Raw genomic sequence first — 26,114 nt, forward strand, 5'->3', positions numbered from 1 at the left:
TATTTCTATGTTCTTTGAAAAATTATATTGTTTTCCATATTTAGTTGCCTGCTAACATAGTTTATGTACTATGAAACTCAAATATTATGTAGCAAAAATTAAATTATAAAAATAACCTATGCTAAACTTTTTTAAAGCACCCAATTTACCCAGAAGGAATTCCACATTTGACCAGAAGAGGCAGAGCCCTGTTACTATAAAACACCAGCAAAAGTGGATGTCAGCAACTTCATGCTAAACATCTGCATTACATTCCCACAGCAGAATGCCTAACACGTACATTATAAACCAGCATAAATCAAAACTGTAAAAGACAAAAATAAAGACTTACAGCTCCTTTGCAGTAAAGTCGTAACTTCCCGGATGGAGTGCGAACAATCACTGACATTCTTTTTCGAGCGCTGAAAGAAAGAGGTATTTCCATAATGAGGATCTGCACATATATGTCTGTCATACCTCACATATTTTAATACTCACAGTGAAAAAATAAATTTGATCAAATTATGAGCCCGATCCTTCCACATATATGAATTATCCCCTGATGTACAGTTGGGGACTTTTGAAAGTTACATTATGTTTTTTTGAGTCATCAGGGTACCATCTTCTGCCCTAGAGGAATACTTTACAAAATGGTTCCCTAGAAACCTGTGAGAGTTAAGACCCACCAGAGTAGAGGAGAGTCCTGGTTCAATATTTTCACATTTGAAAAAAATATTTTAAGTTAGCATCTTAAAAGAGCAACTGTGTATGGTGATTTTTGTTAAAAAATAAAAATAATCAATTTTAAGTACATAATCGTACCCAACAGCAAATGCAAACACACATTCACAAGTATTGTTCCTAGATATACAAACCTATGATACAGCTTACTTTATAAATTAGGCATGGTAAGAGACTGACAACCATATTAAAATAGAATGATTATAGCAGTATACTGTAACGAAGTCATTTAATAAAACTTATGAAATGTTGACTTCTAGAATTTTGGTTCAATGGACAGTGAAACCTCAGACAAGGAGGGAATGTGAATATGGTACTTTAGGAAGACATTTAATGGCAGCTGTGCATTCTAACTTAGCCCTTCTTGATTCATGCCTTTCCTAATTCAGCTTTGATTTAGTGGTGTCAAACACATCAACTTCCTTGTTCTTCTCTTCTCCTGGAAAAATCCCCAAGGGTAAACGCGGACACTCTTCTGTGGTATATCAGAGTAAGTAGACATTGTTGAGATTCACCCAGTGATGACAACTGGTAAATACATGATACTGGATACAATGGCATGCTCTGCCCCACACATCACTGAACACCTATCTACTACATTTCTCTAGGAAGCTTGCTCTCTCACCCTCTGTAAGACCAGAGTGTATATCCTCTCCATTCTCCAAGTCTTATGTTCCCTCCTCACTCCAGACTCTTTACATTTTTGGAATTTACTTTGAAACGTCAGACAAGAAACCCCTTTTTCTTTATGTCATTAAAGCCTCCATTTCTGTATAGGTGTGCACCATCTTTTCCATTATTTCCCCAATATGATGGAGGAAATATTTCTTCTCTTATCAGAGGCCTCTTCTGTGTGTGTGTGAACCACCTTTCACCTCACTTTTGCAGGAATCTCACTCCTGTGAATCTGCCTCTTCTTCAAAGCTGCACCCTGCTGGTCAGTATTTAAACTCTACACCCCGCCCTACAGAACTCCCCCCAACCAGCACTCTTCCATTGAGTCACACGCCCTTTCAACTCTTTCTTTACTGGTCTTCACAGGTCAACTCCTCTGAACCACCTCCACTGACCTCCCCTTCATTCCTGTCTTTCACTTTTTGCTTCCCTCCTCACCACACCAACGGACAGTCACATTTGATGAACACTTTGACCTTCCCCTCATCTAAGCTTGAAGCAGTCTCTGACAGAGATGTCCATGTGAGCTTGAACTGCTCTTCTCTTGGCCTTGTGCTATTATTCTCTTTGTCCTCCCTGACTTTAACAATTAAGCATTCTCCTTTGTTGATTCCTCTTTTCCTAACCCTTCATAGTTAGAATTACTCACGTCTCAGTCATCAGCCTTCCATTTTCTCTTGGGCTCTTATGTGTGCTCTCTAGGCGATCCCATTCACTTTCATGGCTTTAAATATCACTTCTACACCAATGACTGCCATATGGCCTTTCAGCCACAGGCTTTCTCTCATAGGTTTTAGGCACTTACATCCAACTGCTGACCTGACACGTCCATTTGTATGTCTCACAGGCATCTAAAACCTAAACATTAAGATGTTTCATTCCAGACATCTTAATGTCCACATCGATTTCTCTTCTGTTTCTATCATCCATGTAATGACCTTTCCCTCTCTGCCTTCCATATCCGACCCATGGCAAAGTCCTACTGACCTTCCTTTAAAAGGTATATGGGTGCCATCAACTTCCCTTTAATTTCACCACCATCATCCTGGTCTACACTACCACCAGTTTTCACAAGACTAACAGCATCATATTCACTTTTCTCACTTCCGTTCTTAAGTTTGCCCTCATTGTAGTATTCTCAAAGACCTGAAATCCCTAGGCTTGCTTTATGGCACCTAGCATAGTACTTTCTAAGTGTGTGTTTAAAAGACGCATCTAAGAGCCAATTAACATACTACTTATAATAGTAGGGTTAGGAAAACAGTCACTTTAACATAAAAAGAAAAAGATGAGGGATGCACTTTGGAAATACTCTACTCTAGTTAATTATCCAACTTCTTATTTATTTTCCTTTGAGCCTTTCAGAGTATATAAGAAAACAATCTTTGATTAATATAGTGCTAGATTAATTAATACAGACCCCATTGCTTTTGTTATGAACCATGGGCATGGGATCACTACCAATTGAAATAGCAACCAAAGTTGGCACAGAAAAGGAAACATCTCTCAAAGGTAGTATATGAACTTGTCTTATATAGGGGAAAATTCTTGAAAAAAAGGTGGGCACTTATTTCCTTGAATGACAGATCTACTACCTCATGGGTTTGATGTTTTGAAGTGTCCTGCAGGTGGCTATGCAATCTTTTTAAAGATCCTGTAGCTAAGGACTACCTGGTCCCAGGAATGTAGGGTGGTTGGGAAACTTGTACAGAGAGGCCTTACTAAAACTAAAGGACTCTATTATTTGACCTTAAGAAATAAAATCAGTAGAACAATCCCTTTGCTTTTTGTTCTTTTCTAACTAGATGGTATGTGGCTTACACCTCACAGAGATATACATATGGTTTTTGAAATCCCAAGGACAATTAGATATAATGAGCTTACAATTAGGATGATTGCTTCCTGACTCCAATTACTCCACAGAAATCTTGGTGACTCTTCCTATGTTTCCAGATCACTAACTGCCATAGATTGGATCTTGAAGGTCCCCCAAGGGCCCATGTGTTGGAGCCTCAGTACCCAGTGAGGTGCTGTTGGTAGGTGCTGCAGACTTCATAAGGTGAGGCTTAATGCAAGATCTTTAGCTCACTGAGGGTGTGTAATCCCGTCCCTGTCTTCATCTCCTCTTTTACACCCTGGCAATGGGGTGAGCAGTTTTGGTCTACCATACTCTCCCACCATGGTGTGCTGCCTCAACATAGGCTTAAAGCAACAGTGTTGTAGAACTGCACATTGAAACCTTGAGAACTGTGAGCTGACGTAAACCTTTTCTCTTTATAAGTTGATGATCTCTTGTATTTGTTATAGGAATGAAAAACTGACTCACACACCAGCTATCAGACTCCTGGCCCTAGGTCCTAGACTGGTGATTTAGTTATATTTCAAACAATTTTTTAATCACTACCATTGCAATATTCTGAAGAAAGCAGTTTATGATTTACCTACAGATAATTAAAAATGTACTAAAGATTTTGAGTTCATGTTTTGCCTAAAAAATTTAAATAAAAAAGCATACCTTTTAGTTATTTAAAAAGGAAGAAATAAAAATGAATAGCAATTTATTTTATCCAGAAAAATCACAGAGGAGAAGTTTTACCTGGTGAACTCCAGCACATTGAGCAATTCATATCTTTCTTCCTGCCCCAGCTATAAAAGTAAGGGATATATGATCACACAGAGTTGGAAATATCTTAAGTTTCTTAGAAATAATCACCGGTCACAAAGTTCTGTCATAAAAATGACTACACAATTTCCTTTCCTGAAATATGAACTTATTTTCAGGTTGATGGAAGGAGTCAAAGACAGGAGAAAATCAAAAGGAATTCCATGTGCCATAGAAGAAGGCCTTTGAACAACCAACCAAAATAGGAGGCAAGAGTTGCCAATAGACAGATTATCTGGTGGGATTGTATTGTAAAAGTATAGAGAACAATGAGTAGTAGAAAGGAATGAAATAATTAAGAAAAAAAGAAAATTAAGTAAATTAGTAATAGAAAGAAAATTAAGCAATTAAGAAAATTAAGAAAAAAAGAAGGTATCAGGTATTGTGGCACACATCTGTAATTCCAGCAACTCAAGTGGCTGAGGCAGGAGGAGAGCAAGGTTGAGGCCAGCCTCAGCAACTTAGTGAGGCCTTAAGCAACATAGGGAGACCCTATCTCAAAATAAAATGTAAAATGGATTGGGGATGTGGCTCAGTGGTAGAGCACGTATGGGTTCAATCCCCACTACCCCAAAAACCAAACCAAAACAAAACAAAACAAAAGGTAGGAGATTTATCTTTAGGTAATAAAGGAAAAATTATTCTTAGGAAATAATTTTGTATAAAGAAATACAAAAGTAAAAGAAAATATTGAATACAATAATGTTCAGCTATGACTATTGGTAAAATGAGATATAATTTATATTCAATAAAATGCATATATCTTCAAAGTACAGTTAAAAAAAATTACATAGTTTGACAAAGTTGTACTCTGTGTAAACACCACTGTGATCAAGACTTGAAACATTTCCACCAACCCATAAATTCCCTTGAGCCTGTTCCCAATCAATCTTCTCTCTGCCTGTAGCAACCACTGTTCCAAATTCTATCACCATTAATCACTTCTGCCTGATCTCCAGCTGCATATAAATGAAATTAAAAAGGATGCACTCCTTTATGTCTGGCTTTTCTTCTTCTTCTTCTTTTGCTCAGCATAATGTTTTTCAGATTTAGCCATGCTGTTGATGAATTGATAACATTCCTTTTTATTGTTTAGATATTACCAGTGTAGGAATATATCACAGTTGGTTTATCCATTCTCCTACTGATGAGCATTTGGTTTCTTTCAGCTTTTAGCTACTATGAGTAAAACAATGAAGATTCCTTTCCAAGTCGTTTTGAGGATGTCAACTTGCATTTCCCCTGGGTATCTGAGTACGTGTGCTGAGTTAGGTGCCCATTTAAAAAACTGGTCTTTTTTTTTTTTTTTTTTTTTAGGAAACTCTTAAATGGTTTTCCCAATGGATTTTATCATCCACTTGCTCTACACTGTCATTCACCCTTGGTGCTATGGATATTTTTAATTTTCACCTTCTTGGTAGGAGTGCAGGGGCCTAATACTGTAGTTTTGCATTTTCCTGATGACTAGCAGTATTTTCTCATGTGCTTACTGGCCAGATATGCATTATCTTTTGTAACATATCTGCCCATTAAAAATTAGTCCTGAATATTTATTTCATCAGAAATTTAATAATTATGACAATGTTAGAAATTCAGGGAAGGATAGGCAAAAATGGAGGAAGAGAGAAATCCTCTTAACAGAAAATCAGTAGATGTGTCTAATGTTGAAGAATATATACCTATTATGAAACATATTATTAATAATGCTTTTTGGAAGTACTGGATGTATAAATGCTTAAACAAATAGATGAAAGAACAGAAAATGTTTCCTTTTGGTGTGGGAAACTTCCATTTTATTATGACTTTATTATCTTATCATTGAAGCTATGAATATGCATTAGTTTGGTTAAAAAGAAACTTAAAACGTAAATAACTTACTGAATCGATAATGACCGAGTCAGGTGTTCTTCCAGTGAAAACAAAATTCAATTGCTTGGCTGCTCTGACCAGAGCCCCCTCATCTGTTTCAGAATAGGTAAAAGCAAATAAGTGATGGAAAAGTTACCCCAAACACAACAAAAAAAATTCACATAATGCAATTTTTTTCAGTTAAAATTCTTTTCATGTTGGTCCCTATTGCTGCAATCCATTTCTTTTTAAGTTCCATGACAATGCCAAAGGAGGAGAATGATGGAAAGTATCTGAGACATATATCCCAGCATCAGGTTTCTGAATAGTAAGTCTCATTGTTAATCCCACACATAAAAATGATAACTATATCCCTTAGTCTAGCATATGCTTCAGAACACTATTCTCCAAATGAATGGCACAAAACTGTCTTTTAAAAATTTCATTGCTGGGTGTGGTGACGCATGCCTGTAATCCCAGCTGGAGGTTGAGACAGGAGGATCCTGAGTTCAAAGCCAGCCTCAGCAATGGCGAGGCTCAAAGAACTCACTGAGACCCTGTCTCTAAATACAAAATAGGGCTGGGAATGTGGCTCTGTGGTCCAGCATCCTTGAGTTAAACCCCAGCGCGCGCACGCACACACACACACACACACACACACACACACACACACACAAAATATTTAGCATTTTCCTTCTAAAGAGTTGAATGTAGAAAAACTAATACTACTAATTGAGGATTCAATTTAAATAGTGTAAAATTAATGAATGCTTTATTATATATTAACTACTTTCATCTCTGTGTTGTAAACCCCTTGCATTGCTGGGGAGGGTGTAGGATGAGAAAATATTCATCGAGGTTCTATTCTAACCATGTGAGATGTGGTATCTTCTTATCCTTTTTAGGAATCTTGTTCACTCTACACAGCATAGATGTTTATTTAGAATAAAGTTTTAAACACGAAGAGTTCTCCAAAGGGTGTTCATTTTTTTCTAAAACTTTTACAATTATCAAATTGATTAGGCACCCAATTTTAAATTGAAAGGTGGTCTAAAATTAAGCCAAAATAATATTAGTAATTGTGCTAATATATATTTTACAGGATCCTTTTACATCAATAAAAGTTTCTTCACCTAAGTAAATACAAAGCAAGCCTTCTGACTATCATTTTCAAAAGAAAACAGCAACATTTGTGTTCTAAAGCCATGTACATAACTATTTTAGGCACACAGATCTTCTTTTTTTCTGACTGCCTATGTATAAAACAATCTGATTAATATTTATAAAGGGAAAATACATGTTTATAGAAAAGTACTTGTATTTACTTATTTTGTTATTCAAATTCCCATGTAATGCATGTTATACACCAACATATTACATATACAAAGATGTATGTTTCAACACACACACACACAATGAAGCCTGGCAGCCAAGGTTTTTCTAATTAGTAAATGACAATTTTAATCTAAAAAGCACAATTTGGTAATCTTACTTTTTCAGACAAAATTGATTTTATTTATATAATCCCAGATTTCAGAACAATTTTCCACAGAAAAAAATATTCATGATCACTTTACTTGTACCTGGAGATGCGGCTTGATAAATGATCTTGTCACCTTCCCGCTCTGGCACCGCTGTGTGGCAGACAGCCATCATTGTAAGAAACTCACATATGATAGGGGCTGTTGGCTGCAAGAGAGAAACACATAATTTATTTTCACTTAAACATTTGACACTAATGACAGAAGTATTATTTAATATTAATCTATTAATAATCAGGGCTGTGGATTTATAGCCAATATCTATTATGAAGGAAACATATTTTTAACTCAATTTATTCATTCTTGTACTTCCTAATTCACTTTCTAAACATTTATACAAGACAACTTTGTGTGGTCAAATAGAAATAATATAGTAAAAAAATAAAAAAGGATGAATTTGTACTAGGAGGACAGAAATTCTAAAATATTCACTTACCTGGCTATAATTCCTGATCAATTTTAAATTTCAGGCATCTAATCCTACTTTGGGTTGGGATAATGATAATGGGGGATTTCATAAAACTTCGCCCCCTCTCCAAAAATGGTAACCTTAACCTTACTGATAGTTTGCTAAGTTTTTTTTTTTTTTAAAGCAACTCCTCAGTAGAGTGGACTTTTAATGGCTTGAAGAAGACTGAAAATGGATTATTTTCTTCAAGGAGCTGATAGTGTATAGGAGAAAACAAGACAGGATCTAAAATTAAACATCTTACTGGTTTCTAATGAAGAAAAATGTCATTCAGATCAATAAAGGAAAAACAAAGCTCTATGCCCTTGGGGAAAAAAATAAACAAAACAAACAAACAAAAAAAGCGAAGTGATAAATGAGAACATTATTTGAAAAAACTGTTCAATCTAAAAAAGTGGATCAAGCACGCATGGTCCCAGTCATGTGAAGCTTAGCCCTGTGGGGAGACAGAATGTAATACACAAGTACTATTTATTGGTAGTGTGTTAAGGATTCTGAAGAGCAACTACCATGAATGGCGACTTGGGAGAGTCAGTCATTAAGACAAGGAGATGTCTAAGCAGGTGAGGTTTCCGTCTCACCAAGAACTGAGTCAAGTGACTTCCATCAAATAGGAATGGCATATAACTGAAAAGTTCCTGAAGAAGGCAAGAATGAGGTATTTCAGAAAATAAAAGAAGGCCACTATGGCCCGAGTAGAGAGGAAGGAAAAGGAGCTCAAAGGGAGGGTGGTGACTCAGGGAGGGACTAGATCATCCTGTTAGCTTGTCATGTGCAACAACAATTAGGAGTGAAAATGCAAACAAGGAGACAGGTTGAGGGGGTGGTCACAGCTGGAACCCATGGAGGGGATGCTGGTGCCTGGATGGGTGGTGAGCCTGTGAGAGCACTGAAGCAGACAACTGGGATACACGCTAGGTGTTAGTCCTGATGAGGGCTTCAGGACTCAGGAGATCTGGACGTGGTCAGAGGAGGAGGTAGTGAAGGCAAACCTTCAGTTTCAGAATGACAAGACAGGTGACAACACAATTCACTGAGAACACAAGAGGGAAGAGGTGGTCTAAGTCCAGGCTTGGTGGATCCTGAGAATAATATGTCGCTGAAGGCCCACTTAAGAAAAAAATGATACAGAAATACCCCTGTGAACACACTGCTCGGGGCTCTACCCAGGGGCAGATGTGAGCCTTCTGGTGCTAGACACCCAGTGTTTCAACTGTCTCATGATTGAACCTGAGCCAGTGAGGACAAGTTTAAATTCCAGGAATATCTACAGGCTAATCCGGTGGAATCTGAATAAGCAGCAATAATTTTAAAAGCATGTTTAAAAAATAAAAATATTATTTTATGTGGTCCTGAGGATCAAACCCAGTGCCTCACATGTGCTAGGCAAGCGCTCTACCACTGAGCCCCAGCCCCAGCCCCGTCAATAACTTCTTAAGCAGGATGTTCACACTGGGTCCAGGCAGGCTCTGGAGTTCCTAGTGTAGATTTGATACTAGTTTATGATATTGAGTAATTCCTCTATAGACATTTTGAAATTGTTAATATTAGTAAGTTATTCCACTCAAGGTTCCATAATTATTTAAAATTAAACACTTTCAAAAAAAAGAACACTGACAAATGATAATATTAAAATTAAATTCCCAATTACCGAGAATTCACATTAGCCGTGTAAAAAGAATTTTGCAATATGAGATTTTTGGCAATTATTTAAAATGATTATGAAAGTTCAAAAAATATAAAGACACAAGACAGTTGAGGAACACTTATTAGTTTTCATGCATTAACGAAAAAAGATAATTGTTTCATGTTGCTTACATGATTATTTTGGAGATTTTCCAGCAATGATGAATCATTAAATGTTTTTTCATCTCCCAGCTGAGAGCTCTGCCTGAAGAGGGGGAAAAAATAAAGCAAACCTGGTTGATTTCCATTAGCCCACTGATCTATTTGGACCTCATTTTTTAAGTAAACTGCTATTCCAACAAACCCTTAACTTAATTAAGTGTAATTTGGACTGAGTTTCTAAATAAGACATCACAGATTTCAGGATTATGTCATAAAACCTACACAAGCACTCTAAAATGTGACAGACATCTGCAGTGTAAGGAAAAAATAATGCTTCATAGTTCATTTTCTTGGAATCAAATTATATTGTAGCCACATGAAATTTAAAAATTAGTTTAAAAACATAAGAAAGAAAACTGCTATAATACCCAGAATTTCTTCTGTTTCCACAATATATTCCTTTCTCTAGAATCCTAATTATTAATGAAGTTGCTATAAAGATAATTATTTCATTTTATCTGTATGAGAAATCTTTATTTACAGTGACAAACACTCCAGGACTATTATGTAAAACATTAAAACATGAACAATAAACTGTTAACTGATTACATCAACATCTTTCATTAGCAAATATATGAACAAATATTTATGGGCATATCACATTTATTCCATACATATGAGGAAGTCAAATCATAAAAGTGTTTAGAATTTTTTGTGTTGTGGCTACCTTTGGATCAGCATATGTATTATGTACTTCATACCAAATAAACAGAGGCAGTGTTACCTTTCTCATGGCCACTCCATATAAGAGATTCAAATGAAAAACAAGAAACATTTAAATGGCAATGTTTAAAAAAAGAGTATAATTTGAAATGTATAGTGAAATACATACATCTCAGCTTTTGAGCACAGGAGAAAATTTCAGAAATTATAAGAAAAAGAAATGTCTCTGGTAATAAGTAATTACAATTTAGAAAGATTTTAATAACAATTTTTATAGACTACAAAGAGTTTTATCCATGCTAGTGTGTCAAATATCATGACATTCACATTTTAAAGCCAAAAAATTAAAAAGGAGAAATCACTGAAAAAAAAAAGAATTTTAAATAGACATACACAGTATCTCCAATGAAATACATTTCTTCCAATAACCAAGGAAGTTGGAATGTTTATAAGAAGACACATCTTTATTTACATGCCTATTAAGAAAGTTCTCAAAATTACAATATCTTTGTTAACATATTAGTTTAGGATTCTCAAAATATCCCTAGGAAGCAAAATGAACAATTACAACTATTATTGTTTCTACTGCTTTAGTTTTACAGATGGAGGTGGAAGAAAAAAGCTAAGATTTTTTAAATGACTTATCAATTGGTAGACAGAAAAACTAGCATGTTTCTCCTACAAATATTATCACTTACTAAAAACAGTTTACTACTTAAGGCTTTATAAAGTTTTACCATATGTATTTGTTAATGGTTCATAGTTATATTCTCCTACTTTATTTGTCAGAGAAATTGGAAAGTCAAATAATATTCATAGTCACATCTTACATGAGGAAATCTACTTTCCTTCCAAATAATTCCAGACTAAAAATCTTTATAAATCTGAAACTCTGGCTTATTAATCTCACCAATAATTCTTTCATTTTATAAGTCCCAGTTGCCATAATTGATATGACTTTCAAATGAATTTATCACTGAGTAACTCTAGATATGCTATGGAAATATTTACTCACATTGTCAAGTCTTCCAACATGGGTGATATTAACTAAGATCTCCTCTCCCAGAAAGTGCTTCCTTCTCAAGACCCACAGACATCAGCCTCTGATCAGATAGTCTGGTTTGGAGGAATCTGGCACATACTCATCAATGTGCTCAGAAATATTACCAAATGCTCACTTTTAGTACAAAGTAAATAATAAAATTAGGAAGCTCTTGTCATTTAAAAATAAGAACTACATTAAAAGTAAAAATAACAGCCAGGTGCACAGGCACACATCTCTGATCCGAGCTATTGGGACACTGAGGCAGGATGATCTCAAGCTCAAGGTCAGCCTGGGTAACTTAGTCAGATCCTGTCTTAAAAAAAAATAGCTAGGGATATAGCTCAGTGACAGAGTAGAAAAAGGAGAACAATGAGCATGTAATCGACATGTAATCTGAAACTTTTTGCAGCCTGATTCAAAAACTACAATATGTGGAAAATAATTATTTCCAGTTCATACAAAAATGTAGATGGCCTAACTGGTAATACTCATCTTCATATGTGACAGTGCAGACTCTGAAAGTTTTAAAATTTAAAATTCATATCAACATGAAACCCAAAAGATAAAAGGAAAAATGAAGAAATAAAAGATTGGAGCTGTACTTTTCATCTTAAAATCAAAATAAACCCTGGATGGACCAATGATTTAATATAAGCACTAAAGACATGGAGGAAAAAAAACTCAGGAGTGGGAAAGGCTTAGGTTTCATACATAGTTCAGAAAACAAGCGGATAAACACAACTGTTTAACAGTAAATATTTTCACAGAGCAAAAACTAATGCAAGCAAAGTCAAAAGCCAAATAACAAACTGGGGGCAAAAAAACCCCTTTCAACTTACACAATAAGGGCAAATTTCCATGAAGTAACAACTTCTTTCATTTTAAAAAAAATCAATATTGCAGTAGAACAAGGAGCAAGACAACAAACACAGCTCACAAAGCAGAGAATATAAGCAGCTATAAAGCCTCTATTCCATCTCACCTCATCATGAGAGAAGTGAAATTTAAGTTTATCAACATGGCAAAAAATAAAGTTTGACAACTGTGCCGTTGCAATTGTGAAAAAGCCGTGAAGCCTATCACTGGTAAGAATGTAAATTGGTAATACAACTCAATGATACACTGTCAAATGAAAAGCTGGTACAAAACTGTGTACAATATGCTTTGCTTTTTGTAAAAGCATGAGAAAAACATTTAAAAAGTGAATAAATAATATATATTCATATGACAGGTCTGGAGGGATATACTTGAAATTAATCATACTGCTTATCTTTAGAAGTGGAAATGGAGGACAGGAAAGGGGGGGAATTTTCCTTTTTATACCTTTTGAACTTGTAACACATTAATGTGTTATGAACTTAAAAATCAAATTAAAAGGAAAAAAAACAAGAACAAAATCCATGTAAGCCAACTGAAATATAGACGTGCCCACCACATACACTCAATGTTGATACACACCATACACAGCAATACAAGGACAGGCAGTGTGACTGTGAAGAACTGGGATTTTTGTGGTTGTCTGGATATTTTTTGGTTTTCATTAGTGCATTATAGTCATACATAATATTGGGGTTCAATCTGACATAATCACACATGCATGGAATATAAATGTTTGTTTTTCAAATGAAATTCAGCACTTGCATGTGAGCAGGGAGCAGGCATGGCAGCCCAGATACACCACGAGAATGGGTCCTGCTGGCTGAGCATGGGTCCTGCTGGCTGAGCACGTGTTTGCACACTCCAAAAGCAAACAGTGACCAACTTCAAATTCATTCCAAATGTCCCGAGTCAAGAGAATTGCAATTAACCAGACAAAATGTACATATAGGAAACTTCTCTCTTTAGGAGATGATGGCCATACTCCGCATTGTCCAGGCAAAAATATACAACTTTCAACACAGCCTGAATACCTTCATATTTTAAAAAACTAGAATTCTCTAGCCAAGGTTTAGGCTGACAAAATGCAAGTCCTGAGTTTTCATTTGCTCCTTTAACTTGTCATAAATGTGTTTAATTATAATATGGATAGACAGTAAGGAGCCATTGAAGGCCATTTTCTCACTGGGTAACACTGCAAAATTTGGACATACATACAATCTAAGAGAGACAAGGATGCTAAAAATCATTTTTCTTGGTTTAATGTAATTAAGTACAGGAGTGAAGAGACAGCTGGTTGTCAGCAGCCAAGCCACATCAACAGGCGAATGTGCATCTGCTTTTACATCCAGCCACCTGCAGGACTACTGCTGAGGTGGGCCCTGCAGTGGTCAGGTGTGCACTGGGACTGGAGTGTGCTGTGCCCCAAGCCAGCCTGGAAGGCACATTTCCAAATTCATCGTGAGACCCAGAGTCAACAACTTTGTCCACGGTCCTGCTACAGGGCCACTGATGCCAAGGTATACACCATGGGAAGGGCTGAACTATGGACAAAAGCACAAAGCTACAGGATTTTAAGATAGATTTATTGAATTTCTCTTTTAGTTGCTCCACACAGAAGAAACCAATGTGCACTACTAGGCAGAGAGATTTCCAACACCAGGCAGTGAGACTATTGTAAGCCCAGGCAATTCGCTTAGGCTGAGCCACATATAAATCTCTGCATGAAGACCGCATTCATGTCATTCCACCAGGTCTGGACTGGTCGCTGGTTACACTAACACGCTAACATCTAAGGTGCATGATTACCTTATGATAGTGCTCAGTGGAGCTCATTGTCAGGCATGTGGCAGTTCTCTAAGACCATGAGCATGGCGAACTATAGCTAAGCTCCAGTCAGCACCCTCTAAGACCTGGGGGATGTACCCCTTTCCCTAACCTGTAGAAACCCCAACCTCCTACCCTAGCTTCTGCTGTTTGGGTCTCTATCCTTGAGAGGGTCAGCATTCCATGCTTTTCAATGTCACTACTGCTTCCAAACCAAAATTCCTGGTTGGGAGATTTAATTTTTAGCAATGAATTTGTTATTCAGAGTTGAAGTCAAGTCCAAGAATATGTACAGGTGATTAAATTCAATAGTATTTTTGTTAGACATTGGTTCTGACCAAAGTAATGAGTCCCAGTTTTCGGTGTGACTCAAAGTATTTCTGAAGGCAATTACAAAAGAGGATTTCCAAAAAAGCATTCTGTGAAAGGCTGCATCACTGGAATAAATAAATTACCTGCCAAGGGGACTACTTTGAAGACTAATGCTAATTTAGATGTGTTAGATCTCATTGTTATGCAGTCATACCTGGCAGAATGTTTTAGTGAGTCTAGCTTTTTCAGCAGAATAAATACCACTCACTCCAAACATAATTATAGGCTAAAGTGAGAAAACAAATGAATAGAAAAATAGTACTATCTGCTGATACTGTGATAATGCTAAAAACCACAGTGAAATGATGAAGCACAGAGGTGATCATCTGGAGACTCATCCTCAGCTTAAAAAAAATCACAAGAATAATGTGCAACTATATATATATATATATACACACACATACATACACACACTAAACAGTTAAGAAAACCAAAATAATATCTAGGATTTGCTTCAAAATAGTATTGGGGGAGAGGGCACAGAGGGATTGAAGTTGGTCTTGGGTGCACGCCATGGGAGCAAACGATGGACATATTTTCTATCTTTGCTTATGCTTAAATTTTTCCACAATAAAAGTTATAAAAGGAGAAAAATGGTTGTGGAAATTATGTAGTTTTGGAAAATCAACATATCTTAAAGCTACACAGATGCTGCAAATAAAAGTTATTTTTCTGTAATCTCAAAAATATTGATACTATCAATTCAGAGAATGGCAGCCTTTAAAAAATATTTATTTATTAGTTCTAATCAGTTATACATGAGAGTAGAAAGCTCTTTGGTTCACTATGCACAAATGAAAAAATTTTCACTTCTCTGGTTGTGCATGAAGTAGAGTCACACGATTAGTGCAATCATACAGGTACCTAGGGTAATGATGTCTGTCTCATTTCACCATCTTTCCTATCCCTTTACCTCCTTCCCCCTTCCCCTGTGCCCTATCCAAAGTTCCTCCACTTATCCCATGTACCACCTCACCCCATATGGATTAGTATCCACTTAGCAGAGAAAACATTCGGTCACTGGTTTTTTGAGATTGGCTTTTTTTGCTTAGCATGATATTTTGAGTGGCAGCCTTTTAATAGAAAGGAATTAATCTGTGAGGCTGGTTACATGCTAGCTGATGGTACTTGGCAATAATAATAAAATAATACTTATTTTGGAGTAAGAAGCCATTGGTTAGGATATGATTTTATCTCTGTAAACCATTTAAATTAATATGTTTAAGACAGTAGAGCTAGTCACCATTCACTTATCCTTAGTGTCAATAGAATGTGTTCAAAAGTGTTAATATATTACAGGTTTGTCTTGAAACTTGGCTAGATGTAAGTATGGAATCTACATATATTTAAGTGTTAAATATGTGTTTAACTGGACCTTTTTTGGGGGTGAATGCTGATTCAGCAAAATAAATACAGTGCATATATTTTTTAAAAACTTGTTGTTTGCAGATATACAAGACAGTAGGGTGTATTCTGACATATTGTACATACATGGAGTGCAACCCATTCCAATTTTGATCCCATTCTTGTGATTGTACATGATGTGGAGTTACACTGGTTGTGTATTTATAGGTGAACATAGGAAAGTTACATATGTTTATTCATTCCATTGTCTTTCCTATTCCCATCCCCCCCTCTTTTCCCTTCACTCCCATTTGTCTAATCTAATGAACTTCTATTCTACTCACCCCTTACTGTGTGTTAGCATCCACATATTGGAGAGAACATGTGGCCTTTGGTGTTTTGGGACTGGCTTATTTCACTAAGCACAGAGCATAGGTTTTATACATGGAATTCAGTGGACTCCGTATTGGAAGGCAAAACTGTTGAACACCAGTATGGAATTCATTTTGAAGTTTTTTATTTACAGAGGAATCTATACTCTTACAGACCAGCAGCAGGAAGATGCAGTTGGATACCTGGACCACAGGATTCAGTTAGAATCAGACTTGATCTTGATTTCCTTGGAAATATGAAATGTGCAAGGTTGTGCACCCCTGTGCTAACTTTCCTCTCTTCAATTAGATTTCACTGCTGTACTTGTTCTTGCTTAAAAACACAAGACATTTACTAAAATAAATTCCAGGTTGGAAAAACTTGAGTGAAACAGAGGGATAAAAATGACTGAAGATGCAAGGCTATCTTTTGCTCTAAAAACAGATATTCTTTAAAGTCCTTTAAAATCTACAGGCTGTAATATAACCAGAATACACTTTGTAACCAATCTAAGCCAGGCTTTAACTCTGTCTCCCAGGTTTCTGGATATATTATTGGGTGGCAAATCACTTACTAAGTCCTCTGCCCAAATTTTATCAACTTTAAAATAGCCACATCAAGTATGTCATGAGGATTTAACTGACAGACACCTAAGCTAACACAGTGTGGGCTTACAGCATCCAAACACCTTTCTAAGCATTTTAAAAACAGACTCATTTAATCCTTAAAACTTCCTGAGATGTCACTACTATTAGCACCATATTCTTCCAAATGAGGAAACTCATTCAAAGTTAGATAATTTGTTCAAGGGCACCAGTATGATCAGGATCTGAACTTGGGTAGTTGGAATCCAAAGACATGGCCCAGAACATGGAAACTCAAGAAATATTTGTTCCTTCATTTTTGCTGGGCTACAGGTAATTATTTTACAGATGAAGAATCCAAATATATAAAATAAAGCTTACTTTATTATAAAGGTGATAAAAGCCTTCCCTAGTGTTTATTTTTAAAATATCATTATTATCTTCAGTTTTTATGTAACATTAAAGTTGGATTATTCACAAATAGTAGTATATTTTAAAGAGCACTGAAAATTTATTGGTGTGTAGGTGTTAAATATATGACACTAGGCCATGAGCATGTGATGACTCATGAGTTGTGATGAGTCAAACAACTGCTTCTGTCATTAACCCCAGGTAGAATGGGGTTTACTAAAATTTTTAAAATCAAATTTTCATTTTACTGAATTAAATCATAGGTTAAAAATATTAATGGTTTTAGACTTCAATGCATATTGGATATATGGTTTACTCACAAAATATAAGTACAATCTGAAAATTAAAACAGAAACATCTATAAAGCCTTAATATTTTCTAAAGTCCCCAGCATTAAAGGAACCCATTTTTTTTTTCAAATTCTACTTCCTCCCATGTCATGATGAATTATATAAATAAAAATGTATATTATCCTAGATGAAAATGTAAAGGCATGGAATTTTTAAAGTAAAATGAGCAAACAAACCCAAATTAAACCTACAAAATGCTGTCTTTAATAAGTCTAAAATTAATTATATCGCAATTCACTTTAGTCCTGGGTATCACAGTCTTCCAGTCTTTGTTCCAGACATTTCATTGAAAAATGTTCATTTTATAGCCCCTGGACATATTAAAATAATGGACAATATAAAAAAGAAAATTTCACTGCCTGGGATGTTTCAGCACTTTTTTGCAGTTCTGCAGAGGATATTTATTGCCAGAAGGGGGCAGTGTTAGGCTAAAAACCCAGGAAAGCTTTAGGAACTGTAGTTGAAATCAGGTAGTTCACAGCCCAGAGACTCGGGATTGATCATTAAAGACTTTATTATAGATAAATAACATAAACTCCAGCAAATCTAACCATTAATCTAAATGTTTATCAAATGCTTATAAAGGTTATTCAATAGAAAATGAAGGCTATGTGATAGATTTCAAGAGATAACCTTCATAGCATTTTCAACCAACCTAGATGAGCAGTGCGGTGAAATGGGTCTAACAAAACAACAGAACGCAAACCTTTTCAAAGAGATGAATGAGACAGCAAGGTCCACACAGCTTACCATTCATCAGGAGAGCACCCATAGTCCTCAGGTTCAGGGACATGGCTTCAGAAAGCAAGAGGAAGGACAGAAAAAGGAAAAATAATCACAGAACGTCTGGGAGCATAAAACCATAAAGGAAGTGCTGAAAGATGGATCTCCAAAATGTTAGGAAAATGGACTTTTAGTTGAGTCTGAAAGAATGGCAGTTAGTATAGTAAGTAGAATATGATGATTTATGGTTAGCTAAGCAGGTGTACAAAGGTATCCTGTAACTGCGTAGCCAATTTGCCTCTTCACCATGGAATTTACTGATTTTATGTAATGCATTCAGATTCAGTAAGAAACATTTAAACTTAGCAACTTAAATGTTTGCTAAAACCACGGCAAAGTTAATCACACATAAAGCATAATCAGAAAAAAGCGTTTTAATGATACAAATGTGCTGATACCTAGGAATGAATTATCATACTGTAACTGTCCCATAAAAAAGATCTAATGGAATAATCTAGTAAGTTTAGGCAGAAGCATCCCTAACACAAAGTTGACCTTTACAAAATAATCATTACTAGCAACTATGTACAAATCTTTTTATTTTTCTGCCTATCATGAATTCAAAAGGGCAAACTTTGGGGCAAAAATAAACAACATGAGAGAAAATTTACTAAAATTAAATTCTAGAGCATTACTTTAAGCATTAATATTTTCTTTTGACAAAATTATGACATTCTCAGAATTAGCTGAAGATTTCATATCTTATCCTTCTAGCTAATTAAATGCAGTGGGACTCACCTTTGACTCTATCTAGGATAAAACAGCTTTATCTTCCGTAGACGCACTGAAGAAGGATGAGCTATAAACTTGTAACTCCAAAGGCAGTGGCTGGTGTTTGGAAGTTTGTATTACTATCTCCTGGGAGGACAGACAACTTGCTTTCTTCTGTTGTGGTTACAAGTGCATGTGTCTAATAGTTTCCCATATTAAATACTATCAAATACTATTATGGGGCAAATGGGAACCTGTGTAGGTACCTATGACCTAAGAGAGCTCAGAGAAAATCCCACAGTAACACGATTGACAGTAATCACTCTCCCCACCCTTCAACCATAGAGATTGGCTAGAATTAGATAACAGAGTTGTGTGACCCTGATGTGTATACACATGCTTGTCAGAAGTCATGGTTTCCCCAAAGCCTTCAGATAGTCACAGCTCTCTATAATGCTGACAATCCAACTGTCCACCAGGATGTGTGGGCAGGGATCTTAATTAGAAACTCAGTCAGGGTTAAGTATGCCTAAAGCAAATGCACAGATAATACATTAATCTTGCAAAGGAGTTTAACAACCAGTTTTAATCAATACAGCTTTTGGTATTCTTGAAAATATTCTACAACACTCAAAGAGCACATTGCTCTTTACAAAATAATCATTGCTAGCAACCATGTACACTTTTTTTTTTATACAATTAAACTTTTCAAACAAAAGAAGTGCTGTGTTTTTATTTTCTTCTAAACTCTATATCTGGAGAAGGATGTTAGAGACAGTGTAATTTCCTGCCTCATTACATTTTAAGCATCAGGATTACCTGAAGAGGAATTTTCTAGGGTCACAGGATGAACTAGAGATAATGCTAGAACCCATGCCCATGTTTGCACCTCACCATTAAGAAATGTTACTTTCCCAAGAGGTACTTTGTTTCACTGGAAACTTAAACTATATATGACAACACTTTGATCAAACCCATCCTTGTTCTCTCAGTTGTTAACAATGATACCAACTAACACAAGAAGAGCACTGCTCTTGAGAACTACCACCTGCAGGTAATTTAAGACCTGTTCCAAGAATGAGAAAAACCTGTACAAAATGCAGCAGAAAGACTAGATCTCATTTTAACTTTCTGCTCTGATAATTTCACAATCGATAATTATGAAGTTCTAAGTTCTAAGAACCCGCTTATTCAATTGGAAACTGGGTAAAGTCCAAGGAACAGGTGCATTGTAGAAATAATATCTATGAATGAATATAGAATCTGTGTAAAAACAGACAGCACCATAAATCTGACAGCAAATGTATAATATGACAAGCTCAAGAGTCACATTAGGCCTTTGCTTCTATTCTTGGGGATTACTGTGGGTAGAATGTGTAAGTACAAGATGCCAAAGAGTGTGGCTGAAACTCTCCTGTTCCAGGAGCAACTGGAGGAAAGCAGTGAGGTGAGCTTCTTAGATCTAAGGGAATGAGGAAATCTTCAGATAAAAAGGAAAAATGCAAAGACAGCATCCAGTCCTGGAAACAGCAAGCATGTCTCTCAGACCACCAGCCTGTCTTCAAAGTGTGAAGAAGCCCTTCAGTCAACTCCTTTTAACTTCATTTATAGGCAAAGATTTAAGTCCTTTTTACTCTTTCTTGTTCCAAAGAACAAGCATGTCTGCCTCCATCTATTTCTCTTTGTAGACCCTGAATCCAGGAATAACCATGTATCTTTAGAATTTTTCATGAAATATTTGTAATTTTAAGCCAAACTTTAACTCAAAATTTAGCTCAAAATTTTTTTTAAAAATTCAACTCTTTTTATATTGGCTTACTGCTCAGAGAAAAAGTGTGAATAAGAGTGGGTATGAACCAGAAAACCCAAAAGCAAGTACCTATTTGTATGATTAAGAGATCATTATTTACCAGCCTCACTGTAGATAAGAATAGTTGTAAAATTTGATGACAGACCAATGTCAACCAGCCAGAAGAGTGTTTCAATTTTTGATGATGTCTTTTTTAGTAATGTAGAATTTAATCTTCTCATATTGTTCTACAAGTATTTCTAAGAGAAGAGTCTGAACAGTTTAGGCAAGCATACCTAAAAATACAATATAAATTAAATGGGTGCCCAACCAGCATGTTCTAAACAACATTATCTGGATGATAAGAAACTTTCATTAATATTAATTATCTTCTAGATTAAAATGAATTTCACATCCAGTGACTCAGAGGCTGAGGCAGGAGGATTACAAGTTCCAGGCAAGTCTTGCAATCTAGCGAGACCCTGTTTTAAAATAAAAAGGGTTGGGGATGTAGCTCAGAGGTAGAGCACCACTGGGTACAATCCCCAGTATCACAAAAAAGATTAAAAAAAAAACAAAAAAGGTTCATATCCCTACCTCCTTCGCATCATCAGAATTCTAGATTGCTCTACAAGTGCTAAGAGGTGAGATGATATAAGAAAAACCAGTCATAACTGAAGGAGAAACAACAGTGTTTTAACTTGAAAACTGACCAAGGCCTGACTGTATTGTCTCACCACATCCAAGCTGCACTCTTACTGCACCATTGCAAATGGAAACATATTTACTCCTTATTACCAAGGCCAGATGGAGACCCTTTTACAAACCTAAACACTGAAAAACCTACTGAGCAAAGACCCACCTCATTTCATCCTCAGTGAAAATAATACCAAACTCTATGTGTGTCCTGAAATTAAAACAGCTGCTTTCTAGATTAAAGAAAAAAAAAAAAAACAAGAACGAAACCCTCCTCTAATAAGAATTCCCAAGAGTACCAAACTGTTAGCATTAATTAAATGTGTATATCACATTCTCATTAAAGGGGGGGGAAAAACTCACCCATAAGCAACTCCTGCTATAGTGCACTTCTTAAACTGCATTACATTGCATGTCAGAGTCCCAGTTTTGTCAGAAAATATGTATTTAACCTAAAAAAAAGGTTAAAATTTCTCATTAATGTTTCAAATTTTTTAGAGGGGAAAAAATTCCTTTATATTTTTAAATTAACTTTGTTACATTGTAGGGGTACAATGAACGTTATTAACTGACTAGTTCTTGCACACACATCAGAGAGGACATTCAACTTTTAAAAAATATTTTAGCAATAAATTATTTCACATGTTGGTATTAAAAACTATCTAAATATTCAAAATACTATGGGCAGAGAGAAATATGCCTGAGTATGGTCTGATTTTTCATTAGAGAGTATCACTACTGTACTGGGATGTCTGTCAACATTTCTCAAAATAACAACCCAACTGTAGAATTCATGATAGCTTGTGCAATTAATTTCATACAACATCTGAACTGGTAACAAAAAGAAAAATTCTGTCCTGCATACTATTTAAATACTAAGATTTTGGAAGTGGTGATGATATAAGAAAACAAAATCTCAGGCAGCTAGCTTACATGAGTGGATTAACAGATACACACGTGCAGTTGTATGCCATAAGGTCTTTTAGTCACCAAGGGACCACAAATATGATGGTGATACCACCAGGTTATATTGCCTAGTGAGACACAGACATCAGTATGTGTAAGTACATTCTATGTTGTTTGCACAATGACAAAAATCAGCTAACAATGCATTTTTCAGAATGCATCTCTATTAAGCCATGTATTGTATGACTTATGAAATGTAAACGTAAAATTCCTATTTGACTAAACTCACACAACTTGAGTTTTCCCTTCCTTTCTAGTTGAAAGGTATGAACAATTTTGCAATTCTAACATTTTCTGTACTCATCAGGCTACAAGTTGAGGACATGCCTAGGTTTGTGCAGTATCTTATCTTGAACACAGAATCCACTTTAAACAGAGTTGAAAACTTCACTTACTGAAAATGAAGATGGTGAGATGTGTACTAAAAATGTCCCTATGTGGATTATTCAAATATTGGAAAATTAGGAGTTGTTACCTCATCTGAAGTTGTCCCATACGACAGGAATTATACCAAATCTGACTTCTGATTCAACACTTACCTGGCCAAGTTCCTCATTCAGATTAGATGTTCGAGCCATAGCAGCAGTATCTGTGGGTTCATAGTGCATGTCAAGATCCTTAAAAAATAAACAGAGAAATGAATACAACTAGTTATAAGGCATTGGGTTGAAATTTAAAAGAAAGCAGTATTGTGACGGTGACAGCTCCTTTAGGAGTTGTCCTTTGTAGAGTTGCTTCGTCTCCCTTTGCATTCTAAATTCTACAAGAACGCCAGGCCTACGTGATGTAGATGTTAACTGCTAAATAATCTTTCTTCTGATTTACAAAACCCAGAACATCTCCAGACCTTTGGATAACATCAGAATGTGTTAGGCCCCTCCTTATTCTTTAGTCCTTGAGCACAGACTAACACAAACACTGCCTATATGACCTCCTTGAATTTCTTCCCTAATCTTGCTTATCTTTGAAGACAGAAGACCTTGTAGGCCAGAAGTCCATCTTCAGGTGGGCTAAGGAAAACCAGTTGGATCTAATAAGGTGGCTACCAGAGTGACCAACCAACAACCTCTAACTTCACTATAATCCTATCTGCATGCTAAATGATACACCTCCAGCTCCATGACAGTTGACAGTTGCCACGGTAGTCACAAGAAACATAAAAGGAGTGAAAAATGGTGTCACTCGAATTTCCAGAAAATCTCTACTTGTTCCCAGAAAAAATAAAATAACCATGAATATTCATACCCATTATTAGCATATCCCTGATTTCTTTTACCCTTAATTTCTCTTACCCCATATCTATCACCTCCAGCCCCAAACAGATCTATAAACGGATCTGTGAGCATTTTTCTCTGCATCCCCATTCTTTGCCAAAGAAAACCCTTCCTTCATTGCTCAACTGGGGCTTGGTCCATTTATTGATTCTGTGATTCTGAGAAGGAAAAAGGACACCATTTGGGATCAAAAACTGATGACATTAGGGCAGACAGAGATACACGGTAGTTAAGAGTATGTCTCTGGAATCAGGCAATCTAGGTTGGCTGTCATTTGGTTGTTTTCAGTAAAGGTGACCTATTGTAAAGACTAAATAAGATAACACATGAAATGTGTTCCCTGGAGTGTCTGACACTAGGTAGGTGCTTAATGACATGAGAAAGAAAAGGGCAACTAAAGGTTGCTCAAATAATTAGGTCGTCAACCCCCTGGGAAAATTGTCCAAGAGATTCTACCTGGTTGTACCTTTTGGGCTAAGTTTTGTATTCAGCATACTTGAAAGCCAAGCAAAGGTACCTCTCAAAAGCCAAAAGAACTTATCTGTTCTTGCCTTGTGTCTAGAAGTCATGAGGTTTGACTCTAATAGCCAACAAAATTAATATTTTCTATAGTGGAAAAGTTTGTCAACAAGTCAGAGTTGTGGTTTAATGATTTTACACATCAAATGAAAAGGCCAGACTCTAAACCAAAACAGATCTCTCTCAGATCTGTGTTCTGAACTGATCAGCATCACTTCTGGAAGAGGCTATTGAGTTTTATGTGCCATATTTTAAGAGAGACATGAGCCAACCAGGCTATATTTAGAGAAGAGGGAAGAGTGGTCAGAATGGAGAGTAATCTGGAAACTTCATGAAACAAAGAGCAATCAAAGGAGATGGGGATGTTTATTTAGGGAGAAAAGGATATGGCAGAAGAGCAGGAATGGAAGCTGAGTTCAAATATCTTAGAAGGCTATAATTCAGAAATAAAATAAAATGTTTTCACACAGATTCACTGGGCAGAAGCAGAATCAAAGGAAGATGATTACAAATCTCATTTCTATACAAGGAAAAAGTTGCCTTGTAAGGGAAGAGGGGAAAACAAGTCTTCCATCTCCAGTATTCCATCCATCAGGGATGTTACAAAATACCTGTATATAAGAAATGTGGTTTAAAAGCCTAAGCCTGTTATGTTCCTCCAACACTAAGCTTATATAATTATTTGAAGTCAATATTATTTTTGAAAGTCCAAATAAAAAATAACAAATTGATTGACTAGTCATTTGACCTTCATAGTGAATTACCTTATAATATCTGAATGAGAACCCTTCAGTAAGTTTCAATTATATTTGGACACATTACAAAATTCTTCAGCAATGTAATCCTTGTATGAGGACAGCTATGTCTGCAGCTCATTTCAGATGTCTACATGACACTGATCTCCAACCAAGGGATTAAGAGACTGACACTTACCACAAGAAGACATTGAGCGGTTGCAATAGTATCATAGGCTGAATTTTTAAAAATCCCAATATTGTCAATATAGAAAGGCTTTAAATGATTTAAGAAACAAAAATAACAGCACAATTTCTTAAAATAAAGAAAATCAAACTTCCTGATGGATTTAATGTAGATCAATTAATTTAAACTTTGATAATCTAAACCTGAAAGTATGATAATGTTTATTAATTTTTTTTAGAAAACAGATGTCTAATACATTTTACCAATAATTATAAAAATTTAAGAAAGTAATTAAGAAGAAAAGTTCATGCTGAGATTGTTAACAGTGTGGAAAAATAAACTGTAAATGTGAATAAACATGAGAGATGATCTGGTTGTTACCAATAGCAAACTCAGCATCATTTGTAGAGTACTTGATTGTTTATGAAGTTCTTTGCTATGTCAAGAGACTCCTTGATATATACAGCCACAGGGAGATGTGGGTAAAGCATGTTTTATCATCCCTATGTGAGTGGCCAAGAAAATAAACTTGAAAGAAGTCAAGGGACTAGGCAAAGTTTGCATATGTAGCAAATTATAATACTAGAACTATAATCCAGATATTTATTAATTCCAATCTCATGGTCTCCTTCCTTTTCAACCACTAAGTATCCCAAAATAGGTTTCCTGAATTAGAGAACCATTTTTTTTCTCTCAAGATACCTAGTTTATAAACATGCATGCTTTTGAGAAGAGGGGATTTTGTTAAAATTACATCAGGCTCAAAAATATCATCTTGTAGTCAATAAAAGGTAGGTGTAATTAAGATTTTCTTTCTCCTGGGGAGATGAAAAAATCTTATCATAAGA

The 26,114-nt window shown here is 35.8% G+C and overlaps 1 protein-coding gene across 4 annotated transcripts in view; it reads right to left on the reverse strand.

The window, feature by feature from the left end:
* Positions 1–26,114, reverse strand: part of ATP8A1 (ATPase phospholipid transporting 8A1) — a 221,418-nt gene that overhangs the window by 123,334 nt on the left and 71,970 nt on the right. For 3 of the 4 annotated variants that reach the window (XM_081303539.1, XM_081303536.1, XM_081303537.1), the window contains exons 13-20: positions 23,092–23,169; positions 21,950–22,038; positions 18,358–18,402; positions 9,734–9,806; positions 7,489–7,594; positions 5,936–6,018; positions 3,992–4,041; positions 332–401 (exon numbers count right to left, since the gene is read on the reverse strand). In XM_081303539.1, coding sequence (XP_081159665.1) covers positions 332–401; positions 3,992–4,041; positions 5,936–6,018; positions 7,489–7,594; positions 9,734–9,806; positions 18,358–18,402; positions 21,950–22,038; positions 23,092–23,169 — 594 coding nt within the window. The remainder of the gene's footprint in view (positions 1–331; positions 402–3,991; positions 4,042–5,935; positions 6,019–7,488; positions 7,595–9,733; positions 9,807–18,357; positions 18,403–21,949; positions 22,039–23,091; positions 23,170–26,114) is intronic. The other variant, XM_081303538.1, reaches the window with a different exon arrangement.

The sequence above is a fragment of the Spermophilus citellus genome, assembly GCF_964194105.1.
Source record: "Spermophilus citellus genome assembly, chromosome: 8".
In the NCBI taxonomy this organism is placed as follows: Eukaryota; Metazoa; Chordata; class Mammalia; order Rodentia; family Sciuridae; genus Spermophilus; species Spermophilus citellus.